Below are 14132 nucleotides of genomic sequence, written 5' to 3'. Positions count from 1 at the left end.
TGCCTCTCTTAAAACACACAGGCCCCATCCGGATTGGACCCAAATACTCTAGAATTCTATCATCAGACTCGGGGAATGAAATTAAAAGCGCTCATTTTCTTTCTCCGCACAAGGAGCAGATCAATTTCCGGAGACTGGGATGTGATATTTTCCTGCCATTGGGCTTTCTCGTCTGTGGCACAGCACCCTGACTGGCTGCCAGCGGGGGGCCCGGGCCCGACTGCACGCCTCGCCGGAGAACAGTTACTTCTGCCGCGGCGAGTTTATTTGCGCCTCGCTATGAGAATTGCCATCATTTACCCTTCCCCAACACCTCCCGAAAAAGAAAAGAAATAGACAAGAGGGGGGAAGCGAGGCAAGACTGAGAGAGGCGAAATTGATTCTTTTTGATAGGCTCCATGCTGCACGGGGGACATTAGGTACCCCTCGTTTGACCGTCTATTTCAAGAAATGAACCGAATACATTTTACGTAAAGTAATGTATAGGCTTTTTGGGGGGCCTTCTGCTGTTGTTGATGTAAAGAATGACTTGCTCGCTGCCGCATGCAGAGGTTATGCCGTGTATTACTCTCGTTTTAAGGGAAGCGTTCGGGTTGGTGGCACGTTCGACTCCAGTGTTAACGCTTATAGGAACACTGTGTAGCTTTAAGGAGTATTGGCAGAAATGGAATATGATATTTATAAGTATGTTTTATTTAGTGTATAATGACCTGAAAATAAGAATTTCTTGACTTTGGAATGAGCCGTTTATCTCATATGGAGCAGATGCTCTTTACAGAACTAGCCTCCATGTTTCTACAGTAGCCCAGAAAGGACAAACCACACACTGGCTAGGGAGCAATTTGCGTTTTCACGTCTTAGATATGGCCACAGTTTCAGCACCTTTAAAAGCCTCCTTCAGACAGTCAGTTCATCTTCAGACTAAACTCTCATCAACAAATTAATAAATGTTACAGCAAATTTGGGAGCCAAACACTGAAGACTCTACTCATGGATTTGTTTTGCAGGACGTGAGGATGTGCATGACACCATTGTTTGTACAAGCAGTATGAGGTCACCACAATTTGACCACGAAGGTCACTTTAACAGACTAATATCATGTCTGTTACACCGTCATGTGTAGACTGCTTTATATATAATATATCATGTTTGTATTACTATCTAGCTCATGATAATCTAGCATCCCTAGTTTCTCCCTTTATCAATATTAGGCTAAAAGGTTGTGTTTGGAGGATTACAGTCTGTGACTAACCTGCGATACAGTCTTTCCTTCCCTTCCTTCTCCCCTCGTGAACTGTTTTAGATAGGTCCTATTTGTTACCTGCATGATGCACTCACAGTTTTTAGATGTAATCTTGGTTCTTGTTTGTCTCTGCGGTGACACTTGTCCTTGTTTGCGCACATTTGGCCAACCGACCCCGTATTTTTCCAGACCCTGCTGTTGCGTCACGGAGCCAAGAGTCAAGGCCGAATTAAACCCAGATTGAGAAAGAACATAGATCCAGCCCCCTTTTTCCACCCAGTTCAAATATGCGCCCTGCACTGGATTGTGTTGGAAGGGAGTGCATTAAGAGTTCGACTTGGTAGTTCAATTGTAACCACTGACACACTTTTAACAGCCACGTGGAAATTATGAAAAGACAGCACGATGGCTGGACTCAAGGTAAGGCAGCGTTTACTCTATTCTGCAATGTCTTTAATGCAACAGCCAGAATAGAACCGAGCCGGACCTGGTGGCTGGCTGAGGGGCGGTGTTGCCTCCGGCCAATCGGAGTGCTGCATTCAGCAGCTGCCCAGTTGTGTTCTGAGACGCATCGGCAGCTTCACAGAACAATAGTATTTCAGTGGCAAAGCCGAACATCAATAGAAAAGAAAACAGTTGGAATTCATGTATTTTGGTAATGGCCATTAAAATGTCAACGTGTTCAACTAGTGACTGACAGTTCATGCGATTTTAACATTTTCTGCTATGTTTTGGACCTTGTGTTTTTTTTTATTACTCTTAGTTGAGTTAAATACAACTGTGTATAACATCCTTTCACGAGGAACAAACTAGAGACTCAAATACACGTTTTTTCACATGCACCAAAGGCACATGAGCGTGCACATATGGAACCCATCCATGCCTGTGACTGAGTTTTTTTTGCAGACCAACAATGACTCAGCAAGATTTCTTTGCATTGTGCCAAGATTTCTGTTTGTGTGGTGTAGAATACATGAGCAGTGCCAGTGCAAAAGGATAGTGGAGTGATAATCCTATCATAATTGAAATATTGATCAAAAAGTAGGCTACTGTGGAGGATGTTAGTGTAATTACTCTCTGTAACACAATAACAAAAATAATGGATGACTGCGAGGGGGGACATTTGGCATAGCTGCAGTTTGTTTTATCATAGATCTAATGTGAATCAATATGACAACAATTAACAAAAAGACAAGCCTTAATGACAAGCCTTCACATTTAATTATAACCAGCATGAACACATTTATCCTGCATCACAATGAAGCCCCATGATGTTTACATGCGATTTCTTTTAATTTTTCACTTTAACTTTAACTGAGTGTTGAATGTCTCTTGCAGTACATGAGCGGTTTTGGGAACGAGTTCTCTTCTGAAGACCCTCGCTGTCCTGGATCTTTACCTGAGGGACAGGTAACACACACATCCACAAAAAACACATTGTGCCATTCATTCATTGGATTATTTATTCAATAGTTGAGCTTTTTCTTGTTTGTTTTTTTGCTTACGTTATTTGCACGAATACTTGTTAGAAGGTGGGACTCCATGTTTCACAGGAAAATATGAAAATCTATGCATAGTCAGCTTATGTGACTGCAAAAGAATAAAATCAAACACTAGATTGAGCTTCAGACAAACCTGTGCGCACACATTTTGTCTCCACAGAACAATCCTCAGGTCTGTCCCTACGGGCTCTATGCTGAGCAGCTCTCCGGCTCTGCCTTCACCTGCCCAAGGCCAGCCAATAAGAGGAGGTATATTCATCTGTTCCTGACATTTGAATGAGCTCTTTTACTATAAGACAGAATGGAGCTTAGACATAGCGTATGACTTAACGTTGGTTCTTTTTCTTCCTCCAGCTGGTTGTACCGCATCTTGCCGTCAGTCAAGCATAAGCCTTTTGCTGCGGTGCCCTGTGGGAATCTAACAGAGAATTGGAATGAGGTGGAGCCCGAACCTAACCAGGTATATAAAGGAAACTTAAATGTAATATTCACAATCAAATAAAATAAATGAAAGTCTAGTAAAAATATAACCACAGCAAGTTAGCTTAGCTGGAAACAAGGGGAAACAGCTGGCTCTGCCAAAAATGCAACAAAATCCAGCTGTACCAGCACCTCTAAAACTCACTAATGTTTGTTTAATCTGTAACAAACACGAAACAAACTCAAGCAGTGACTAGCTAGCTCCTTATGCTAAGCTAAGCTAACTGGCTGCTTGCCGTAGCTTCATATTTTCCGTACAAACATGAGAATGATCTTCTAATCTAATTATCTCGCCAATAAGTGTAATAAGCCTTTAATTATCTGCACCAATGAATTCCTTTAAATCCGATGAGTAAATCGACTCTGAGGTTTCTCTCACAGCTGCGATGGCTGCCGTTCACCATCCCCACATCTACAGAGAAGAAAGTGGACTTTGTGGCTGTGAGTTTCCCCTTTTCTTTTCATCTTATTTAGTTTTTCATTAAAGATCCATTGAAGAGCTCACTGATTTGGGATTGCTGTATGATTGCAGGGTCTGCAAACTGTCTGCGGTGCCGGAGATGCCAAATCTCGCGACGGCATTGGCATCCACGTGTACACCTGCAACACCTCCATGGTTGACAGGTGAGTATGTATCTGTGTGCAAATGTGTCCGATCATCGAACAAAAAGATGCATTTTCACATATCAAACAGCTACAACATCTTTATTTATGCTTTGAAGATCATTTCTAAGCTCTCTCTCTCTCTCTCTCTCGCTCTCTTTCTTTTCTTATGTTCCAGGTGCTTCAACAACTCAGATGGAGACTTTCTGATTGGTGAGAAAAAGGGCCGATGATGTTTTCGCTTTCAACCATCACGAGAACAATGATAGCTCAATCCTTCTTCTCCTTCAAATGTTCTCTTCTCTGTTTGTTCCTCAAGTCCCCCAGCAGGGTGAGATCTTGATCACCACGGAGTTTGGGAGGATAATGGTCGAGCCAAACGAAATCGGTGTCGTCCAGGTGAGGTCTATGTTTTTCATCTCCCCAGTTTTCACACAGAAATCTACGTCTGTGTTTGCCCCCTCCACACCCCACACACCCCACACCCCACTTACCATATTGAGAAAGAGACAGTTTCTAACATCACTTTAAAAGTAAATAACAGCGGAAAGAGGTTCGAGCTACAGAAAGCCAAACCACCAGGATGCCAGTTTTCCCAAACACAGTAGTCCATGAACCCATAAGTGCCCCCAGCATCGGTACATCCCACATGTGATTCAAAACAGCACTAAATCCCCTTTCACCACCACTTTGTGTGTTTTGTCCAGCAAGGGATGCGCTTCAGTGTGGATGTGTTTGGAGAAACCAGAGGCTATATACTGGAGGTGTATGGAGCCCATTTTGAACTCCCTGACCTGGGACCCATAGGTGTGTGTTCGTACGATGTTTGTGAGGGTAATTTGTTGGTGTGTGTTCATCCTTCCTTGAGAGCAGCACACCAACCCCTTTGTGTCTGTTTCTCGCACCTGCCGGTGTAGTTGTCTGAATTGATTTTTTAAATCTAAATCTAAATCTGTCATATTTTTAGCCAAGCTAGCATCGTAGAGATTGAAATGTCAGTAGGTCAGTTGGTTCACCACTTTGGTCCAGACCGAAATATTATACCAATGGATGGATTGCCATGGAATTTGGCACAGATATTCATGTTTCTACGGGATTCATTTTAATAACCTCAAGTGATCTGTAAACTATTGATCTAGCGCCATCATCAGGTCAACATTTCAATTTGTACACTACTTTGGTTTATGACCGCTGCAAAATGAATGACATTCCAATCAGCCTCAGCTGTACTTCGTTTTGTGTGTGTGTGTGTGTGGGTGTGTGTGTGTGTGTGTGTGTGCGTGTGTGTACACATGTATGACCATGTATGTATGTTTTGCAGGAGCTAATGGTCTGGCCAACCCAAGAGATTTCCTGTGTCCAGTCGCTTGGTACGAGGATCGCGAAGTGGCCACGGGTTACACCGTCATCAACAAGTACCAAGGAAAGCTCTTCGCCTGCCAACAGGTGCTTTTTTTTGGGTGACATGTCCTTTTGCGTGTGTGTCAGTACACTCACATGTACACTGACACATTTGGCATACTTGCCCTATTAGCCTATTTAGGTTTGTGTTTGCTTCAGTAAACACCATCGAACCACAACGATGATCAACAGGAAACCTGTCCAAGTGAAGCATATGATCCATTAGCTGTTTCTGCCGAATGAATTGCCATTCCAGATGATTTGATATCGAAGTTCTAACTGTTATCCATGCAGCAGGTTTCCACCTTGACTCTCTTATGAGCCTTAATCACTCATAATTACTGAAGGCATTCTGGTGATACAGGCAGTGTACCTGTGAAGCTCTGCTTTGTCTCAACTTAAGCTTTAATTTCACCATATTTCACTCAGGGAATGATCCCGCCCCTTCCGAAATGTCCTGTTGGGCGCATAATTGGATCGACACATAATGTCTGACAGGAGGTTTTTTTTACCGAGACGGGGAGGAGGTGGGAGGAGAAGTTTGTCAGGGGTGTTGTAACCGTGGAAACCATGTCAAACCACACTGTTATTATTCATTGTATGAAATGCACAGGGGCAATATACTGTCGTTTTTGTCGCAAAACAAACATTTTCCCATCGATCTAGCTGCCTCTGCCTTGAGTATCCGCCGGTTATGTGCTAGGTGTCAGAGGTGGAGGCTCTTTTCCTGGTGTTCACCCTTCCCCGAGCGAAGAGGGTGAGGCTGCAGGAGTAAGAAAATAAGGTGGGGGATGCTAGCCTCATCTCAAGGAAGATGCTGGCGCTCCCGTCTAGTCCTGCTGTTTTGTTCCCCCGCAGCGTGTCGAAATTGCTCAAATTAACTTATTATTTGCTTGACTGGGCCAATACGTTTGTGTTTTGTGTGCTTGCTCTCCTCCATTTTCCATTAATTTTAATCGACTGTAGTGGAGTTACCAACAGATGAATGTCCAAGAAATTACCTGCACTAGCTTTCCCAAAGGCCTTTTTTGTACGGTAACTCCTGCAAATTGCATGTGTGGTTAAGGTTCTTTCTTGGTGTTAGTTATGTCATTTGTATGAATTGACTTTGTGTAACGTTTGTGTGTGCATATGCGTTTTCATTGTTGGTGTGTACTAGCTGTTCATGTGTGGAAGTGTACGTGAGCACGTGCACAAGGAGCACGGAGGTCACTCAAGGGGGAGTTTGAGTTGAAATGAACTATATTGATTTTTAGAACTGCTGTTGAATGTCGTTTTCGGAGTGGCGTTATCAGAACAGAGAAACTATATGAAATTGCTGCGGTTTTAACAATCAAGACAAAGAAATATCTCTGCGCCCACTGTTACTGCTGCTCCCTCCCCCCTAACTGAACCGCAGCGAGCGTCAGAATTTGGGAAAGTTTGATTGTAAAGCCAATTACCCCATAATACCTGGAGCCGCGCATCACAAAGAACAGGGGGGATGAAAGAGAAGAAAGAATGAAAGAAGCACTCTCTCTTTCACAATCAACCCTTTTCATTGCGACCAGTTTTTTTCTCTCTTTATGCCAAGATGTACTCTCTCTGGGAATTTCAGATTACAAAGACATTATTCATTTTTCCCTTTTCCCGGTGAAAAGCTCAATTTAAAGTCTTTTGTGTTTGTTGCTCAGGCAGACTCGTCTTATTTGTTTGCTTTTGTGCTCTGCGCATAGGATTTCTCTCCATTCAATGTGGTGGCTTGGCATGGGAACTACACACCTTACAAATACAACCTGAAGAACTTCATGGTTATCAACGTCGTGGCCTTCGACCATGCGGTGAGAGTCATGTTTAAACACGCTGACACGCTCCAATGTGCTACGCCACTTTTTCAATATACATACAACAAAAGTGGATTCATTTCTCTTTGCTTTCTGCTCTTGAAGTGGATTGAACTGTAAACATCTTACAAGTTACGTATTGATCTTTCTATAGGATCCGTCCATCTTTACTGTGCTGACTGCCAAATCCACGCGACCAGGTGTGGCGATTGCTGACTTTGTCATCTTCCCCCCTCGGTGGGGTGTGGCTGACCACACCTTCCGTCCACCATACTATCACCGTAGGATCACAATAACACACACACATGCCTTGACTCAACTCAACTCTAAAGCGGTTGTTTGCATGTTGCACGGTAGGAGAGGAAGACTCAAAAAAGCAGGAACAATGAATTTTGAGAACTAGGCTGTTGAGACGGGTCTTAAATGGAATCCTAATTTGAATGGAAATGTAAAATTTGCTCGTGTGAAGCTCATTTCAGTCTATCATGAAATGAAACAAGCCAGCCAGAAACTAACATGTCAATTTACACAACCAGTGTCAAGTCAGCAGGTGATAACAAACCACCTGCTGTATGCCTTTTTTTTCGACTGAGGCACTGCCACAGCACCTTTTGTCTGTTTTCACCACAGATCTATAAAGCCATCTAGTGGAAATCAGTGTTACAGCTCGCATTACATACACTGAACTGTACCTGGTACAGCGTTGCATTACAGCTCCTCCTGCTTGTCTCTTTAGGTAACTGCATGAGTGAATTCATGGGTCTGATCAAAGGCCACTATGAAGCTAAAGAGGAGGGCTTCCAACCAGGAGGGGCCAGCCTACACAGCATAATGACACCACACGGCCCGGACGCCGAATGCTTTGAAAAGAGCAGCACTGCTGAGCTCAAAGCTGAGAGGGTGGCTGAGGGAACCATGGTAAAGAAATAAAAAAGAAATACATATATAAAGTTTGAAAGTCAACTGGAGAAGAAACATTGTGAAACCGTGTCAATGGCATCAGTGATTAAATGTGTCACGTCTTTTCTTCCTGCAGGCTTTCATGTTCGAGTCGTCCTTCAGTATGGCGGTGACCAAGTGGGGTCTACAAACATGCCAGAGGCTTGACAAGACCTACCATCAGTGCTGGGAATCTCTCCGCAGCCACTTCAATCCCAACTGGAAGCCCAGCAAACAGTAGTCGAACAAAGTGACTCAGAAGAAATTTGATCCAAATATATAATTGTTCAATAAAGACAATACAAATGTAATTTGACTTTATTAAATAGAACTAAAACCAATGTAATGTTCGGGCAACTTGGCTTTCTTTGTGTTTGTCTGTTAATTACAATGCAGAAATGTAAACAGCTAAGATTGGAGTTGCACAATTAAGATTAAAACTATGACATTTGACAGATTTGTAATAAAAACCACCACTAGGCTCACTTTTAAGGTGCCTTGCTCAGGGGCACCTCAGTGATCATTGATGGTGAAGACAAGTGTACCTTGATTACTTTTCTTGTGCAGATTTGAATGCATGTTGCAAGCGATTTTAGCCGGTAATCGTATTGTCGGCAACAATGTTTCCCCTTACAACTAAAATGTAATTTCAGTCTCGTCTCCAAGGTGAGCCTCACTGCCCCAATGTCTGATTCTGCACACATTCATAATGTATTTTTCCCACTTTTGCCTCATCAATCACAACCACATGACACATTTTCAACAATATTTTATTTAGTTAATAATAATTATTACACAGACTGGCATCACGAGAACACAAAGGAGGTCTTTGTACAACAGAGCTCATGATGACAAACTGAACTTGCGCTCGAGGGTTCCAGCCTTGATCTGCGCCTCCTTCCTATCCTGTAACACAGACGATAACAGATGAGTTAATACAGCAGAACAAGTAATCAGGCAAACAAAGGTCAGGGCATCTTGTCTCATACCCTGTCTGTCTTGAAGAGGCAGTAAAGGACGACGAGAGGCACAATTCCAAACATTGCTCCCAGCAGAGATGTCTTGGTCGTGGGCCTGAAGGTTGCGTGGGGGTTGGCGCGTGCATACACCCAGCGTGTCAGGGCAGGGTCTTCCTGTTGAGACGGAAGCATGCAATTCAATTTCAATGGTCACCCTGTAAGCTGAGTCTTTGCAGTGCAGAAAAGGACAAGAGTCAAACTGTTATATAATACTACACATTACTAAAGCAAAGACAAAAGTATGAAAGATATGTCATGATGCTACAAAACTGTTTTTTTTACTGTACAACAACCTATATCCAAAAGCCTTCATTTCATTAGGAAAACAGTAAAAATAAACCTCTGGAAAAGAAAACTAGGAGGTATCCCTCTGCCGGGCCTTCTCCATTGAGCACTTTTGATGGAGGCTACAGGTGTCGATGATAAAAATGAATGATGAATCCCATTTAGCTGCTTCAGTTTCAGGATCCTGGTATTGTGCATGATGGCTCACTGTCACACTGTTCTGCCTTACTAGGATACACCTGAGTCATTATTATTAGAAACACCTGTTATTTTCCTACCATGTCACAAACTGTCTGCCTCAAAACGACATGTATGAAGTAAGTTACATATTTTTGTGTGAGGAGTTGTGTAGAAAAGTAAATTGTATGTTGGTGTCAAAGGGGATGAGATATATATATATAGATATATAGATAGATATATATCTATATATATAGATATATATATATAGATATATAGATAGATATATAGATAGATAGATAGATAGATAGATAGATAGATAGATAGATAGATATCGATCGATCGAGCTCCATTACGAGTGGACAACTGCAAAAAGTTACACACATGATTAATTACAGTTTAATTGATTGAAGCAGCTGGCGATTTCGCAGTCTGGACAAGGCTCGGTTTAGTTGCAGGGTTGAAAGGGACAGGTATGTAACAATTAACGTGACCTGAAATGATGTTTAACTCACATATTGTACATTGACTCCATCTCTTGCACATGGCAACAGTGTAGCACTTGACTAAGTCTAAAAAGACATACGAGGAAAGAAGATAATTTACACTGACAATAACACACCGTATAGCTAACGTTACTGTAGTTCAGTTGTCCGTCCAAACTAAAACCCTACACAATAGCATGCACATAACTACGAGACACTAAAGTCTACACAAATAACGTTACTCTTCGGTAGAACTGGGTTCGTGTGACTTGTGTTCTCTGACATGCTACCGTTAGCAAGCAGCCTGAGCCATTTCCAAGGGTGACATTGCTAGCTAGCAGGTAGCCACTTACGATGAGCTCTTGTCTGTGCGGGTTATTGAGCTGCATCTGGTACTGCCGCTTCAGATTCGCTCGCAGTGTGGCCCTGTCTTCTTCGGCACGTCGATGCTCCGGCGAGACGTTGAAATACTCATTTGGGTCCAGCGTTTTTGGCCGACTAGCCAAGGGCGCCTCTCGGTAGTCCGCCATGATTGTTTGATGACGAGCAAGACGTGATCTCGTGAAATCGCGCGTTGAATGCAGGCACCGTCGCCACAGCAACATCAAACTTTATCTCGCTGTGTAGGCCTATCGAATGAAACAATGAGCGGAAATAACAAAAGTCGAGAAAAGGACGAGAGTGTTTTAGGTAAAAGTGATGACTTTCAGTATGAGGAAGTATCTCTGGCTGATGACTGGCGTTTGACTGAAGGGGAGGAAGATTTGGAGGCAAAGGTGAAAGCTATCCGAGACCGCGCAGAGGCTACTTCCCCCAGATCCATCACACGCCAACCCCAGGCCGTGGATGACTTCTTACGCAACTTTCTTTTCCAAATGGGCATGATGGAAACACTTGATTGTTTTCAGACCGAGTGGACCGAGATGGTGCAGAAAGGACCGGTGGACACGGAACCGGTTGGTGTGGTACCGGACGTGTACGCGCAAAACCAGCGGCTGGAAAACGAGCTGAAAGACGCGCAGCGGGAGGGGGAGGAGTACAGGCTGGCAGCATCTGCCGGGGGTGAGACACTGGCGAGAGTCCGGAAAGACAGAGACTTCCACCGGCTGCAGCATAAGCGTGTTGTCCAGGAGAAAAACAGGGTCATCGAGGAGATACGGAAGCTTAAATTACAGTGCGACCACTACGAACCTGCGGTGAGGCGAATGAGTGAGAAATACCAAGCCGTTTTAAAGCAGACCATGCTGGTGACTTTGGATAGGGACAAGGCCTTAGGGCTTAGGACAAGTGAACAGTCGGGCAGCTCAGCAACACACCGCCTTCTGCGGGGATGCAGGTGAAGAAGGAGCGGTGAACAGGACAGGAGGAGAGACAAGTGTCAAAGGGACAACCCACCCAGTGATCCAGCCAAGACCTCCAACATCTGCACATAGTCCAGGCAGTCAGACTCGGCAGAAGTCAAGCAAGGCAAATGTTTGTTGACATAAATACATACATAAGACTACGGACTGTTTTTTTTTTTTTTTTAACTTTACTACAGTTATGAAGAAGATGTACTTTATACTGCACTATATTAAATACATCATTTGTCTTGTCTTTACATCCAAAACAGTACACGATAATATAAAAATAATATGCACATATTTTATCCCCCATATCCATATTGGGATATTGACACACATTAATGTACAACATGAAATGCAACAGCTTTTATTTTGAATTATTCTGGCTGGATTTCCACAGTAAAAATGTTTGCTTCCTTATTGTGTTTTGTTATATTTACCTTGAGTTCATCCCCATCATAGTCTACCCTGTCCAAGGTGGTGAGATCTTTCTTTTACCAAACACACTGATATATGTGATAATAGGCAGAAATTATATTTTAATGAACATAATCGCCAATATACTTCTTCACTCCCTGTCACTCAGACATTCTTAGTTATCAGCCGCTTGTAATTTCTCTGTTGTTGAGGTTCAGCCATGGTGCAATTATAGAATATAACCACAAGAGGGCAATGTCTAGCAATCTGTACACTACCACAGAGTGGACATCAACTGACTGCAGCCCCAAAGTGGACCAGAGAAGGAGAATTTGTAATAGCAGCAATCTGCTGAGCTGCATTTAGAGATGAATCAGTAGCAGCAGTGTGATTTCTGCTCAAACGAGTGCTCATTTTTCCACATAAATGCTACCACTTGGGGGTTGGAGACACTATCGTGCTTACATTGCAATTTGACTTTCTATATTCAATGAAATTACATGAAGAATCCTAATGCAAAGATCACATTTTAGGGTATACTATCCACCTATAGATGGTCAGAACAAGAAAAAATTGTATTGGCACAGTGCAATATCGCGTTCCTACTGGAGTTTGCTCTTTATTACACCAGCGTGATTGAATTTAGGAATATCTGCACTGTAGTTGTACAGCCTTTTCACAGATATCTCAGTGACTTTAAAATGGGATTATGCAATAAAGATATAACTTCTCACAGGGACACTTATTTTTCTCCCTACTCTTGCACTTCAAACTCGAGTTGTAGAGTAGAGAGATTCTGAAAGAGCTCTTTGATCCGGCGAGGCCCAGGCAAAGCAGTACGTGTGGCAAAGTGATTTATTGTCCTTTCAGGACCTTTTGCACTTTTGAAACATCCATTTAAGATTTAAAATTCAATGTGTGACCACACTCCGCGGCCAACAAGCCTCCCTTCTCTCTTTCCATAACGTTCAGGGAAACGTTTAGCATCAAATGAATCATTAATATGTTGTTATGCTGGCAGGCACCCGGCAGACCTCCTGGACTTGGTCTTGAACTTTAGGAAGTTTCTGAGCTGTGGGCACAACAGCAAACAAACGTCTTTTTGTCTCCTTTTTGTCTTCCCTCCTTACAGCCTGCGTCCTTCTCCGTCAACCTCCACATCCCTTTATGTCTCTCTTTCCTCAGAACATTTGGTATTTTAGTCTTTATCGTACATCACTGACGCTGACTGAGATTTATTCGGATGCACTCACTGTGCAAAGCGTTTGACAAATAATAGAGAGATAAAGGTGTGATACAGATATGGAGGCAGCTATACAGACTGAGAGAGACAACAGGAATGAAAGGTCATGGAGGGATTCTATCAGCAGTCTGTGCTACCTTGCAAGACGTAATCACTCCCACTAATCACAAGTCTTTTGCTCTGTTTTGGTCTCCTAAAATGCGAGCCTGGCTTGGAAAGTGGAAGCAGGTTTCTTTTCTGACCACAAGCTAAAAGTACTTTTCTCCTCATTCTTCCCCAAAGGTCCCTGAAGTGGTTTGCAGACTGAGACAATGACCTAATGTGGTGCTCTCTGTACTTATTCATGATATTTCCTGGCCCCGAGACTTCATTACTCTGCTGCCCTAGAGGAATGTATCTGAGGAATGTAATGTTCCTTTCCGCCCTTGTTTTCATCTACAGTACATAATTGTGCCAGTTTAGAGCCTTTGTAAATTTCACAAATGGTTACAAAGTCAATGAACCGGTGGTTGGAGGCATGAGGCTTGCTATTTTGCAGCCAACAATTTGTACCTCCCATGCCCATGTTACCTTTTCCGGCCTGCCCACCTCTCCCTGCCTCCCTGATTCCTCATGTCTGAGGAGCATGGTTGTCTTTCACAGCCTTTATAAGAAGTTTGAACTTTGTGGCTCCATCTTAAATGTCTGAGGCTGATTTGGAATTCCTCCCCTGGCCTGGCCGACTCCCTGTGCTGCCCTCTCAGCTCCTCTCTCCGCTGACAGCCCTGTCCACTTCACAGCCCTCGACGACCTTTGTGTCATACCAAAGAGAAATGAGAAGGAGAGCCCGCCTGGCTCAGGCTGAGCCAAACCTGCTTCGTATCCCTTTATCGCTATGCCGCTGTGCTTATTTCTCACTGAATCCTTTGTCTTGTTTATGCAACTAAATTACACCAGACTTTGAACTCTGGTTCATTGAGAGAGATGGCCTTAGCCTCGTTACCAGCCTTATATATGATGTGTTGGCTCGTCATTCCTTGAGTTGTATTTTTAAGAAATGCGGCTCTCTCCATTAATCATCAATTCTGTCTGCCTTCCTATTCTAATCTATATGCACGAAATTGATTCCCCCTGTCTGAGAGTAATAAATCAGCTTACCATGGACCGATAGAGTGGGCAGAGGGTCAATCTCA

General features: G+C 43.2%; 2 protein-coding genes across 3 annotated transcripts; one reads left to right on the top strand and one right to left on the bottom strand.

Moving 5' to 3' along the window:
• Nucleotides 1–1525: 1525 nt before the first annotated feature.
• hgd (homogentisate 1,2-dioxygenase) lies at nucleotides 1526–8302 on the top strand. Of its 2 annotated transcripts, none has more exons than XM_079291656.1 (14): nucleotides 1526–1663; nucleotides 2582–2653; nucleotides 2906–2994; nucleotides 3100–3205; nucleotides 3607–3666; nucleotides 3758–3849; nucleotides 4007–4041; nucleotides 4148–4227; nucleotides 4536–4635; nucleotides 5150–5274; nucleotides 6945–7049; nucleotides 7207–7252; nucleotides 7789–7970; nucleotides 8089–8302. In XM_079291656.1, exons 1-14 carry the CDS (start codon nucleotides 1649–1651, stop codon nucleotides 8230–8232), a joined length of 1251 nt encoding a protein of 416 aa, XP_079147782.1. In that variant the 5' UTR covers nucleotides 1526–1648; the 3' UTR covers nucleotides 8233–8302. The 2 variants fall into 2 exon arrangements, with proteins under 2 accessions (XP_079147782.1, XP_079147781.1); XM_079291655.1 differs by having other exon boundaries at nucleotides 7207–7333.
• A 443-nt stretch (nucleotides 8303–8745) lies between these two features.
• Nucleotides 8746–10498, bottom strand: ndufb4 (NADH:ubiquinone oxidoreductase subunit B4). The gene is made up of 3 exons (XM_079291886.1): nucleotides 10311–10498; nucleotides 8981–9124; nucleotides 8746–8897 (listed from the first exon to the last, which is right to left on the bottom strand). The coding sequence occupies exons 1-3, from the start codon at nucleotides 10485–10487 to the stop codon at nucleotides 8835–8837; spliced, it is 384 nt and encodes a 127-aa protein (XP_079148012.1). The 5' UTR covers nucleotides 10488–10498; the 3' UTR covers nucleotides 8746–8834.
• Between the last annotated feature and the right edge of the window lie 3634 nt (nucleotides 10499–14132).

Source organism: Melanostigma gelatinosum, assembly GCF_949748355.1.
Source record: "Melanostigma gelatinosum genome assembly, chromosome: 20".
NCBI lineage: Eukaryota > Metazoa > Chordata > Actinopteri > Perciformes > Zoarcidae > Melanostigma > Melanostigma gelatinosum.
Note: the sequence above shows the minus strand (reverse complement) of the source record. Positions and strands in the feature narration are given on the sequence as shown.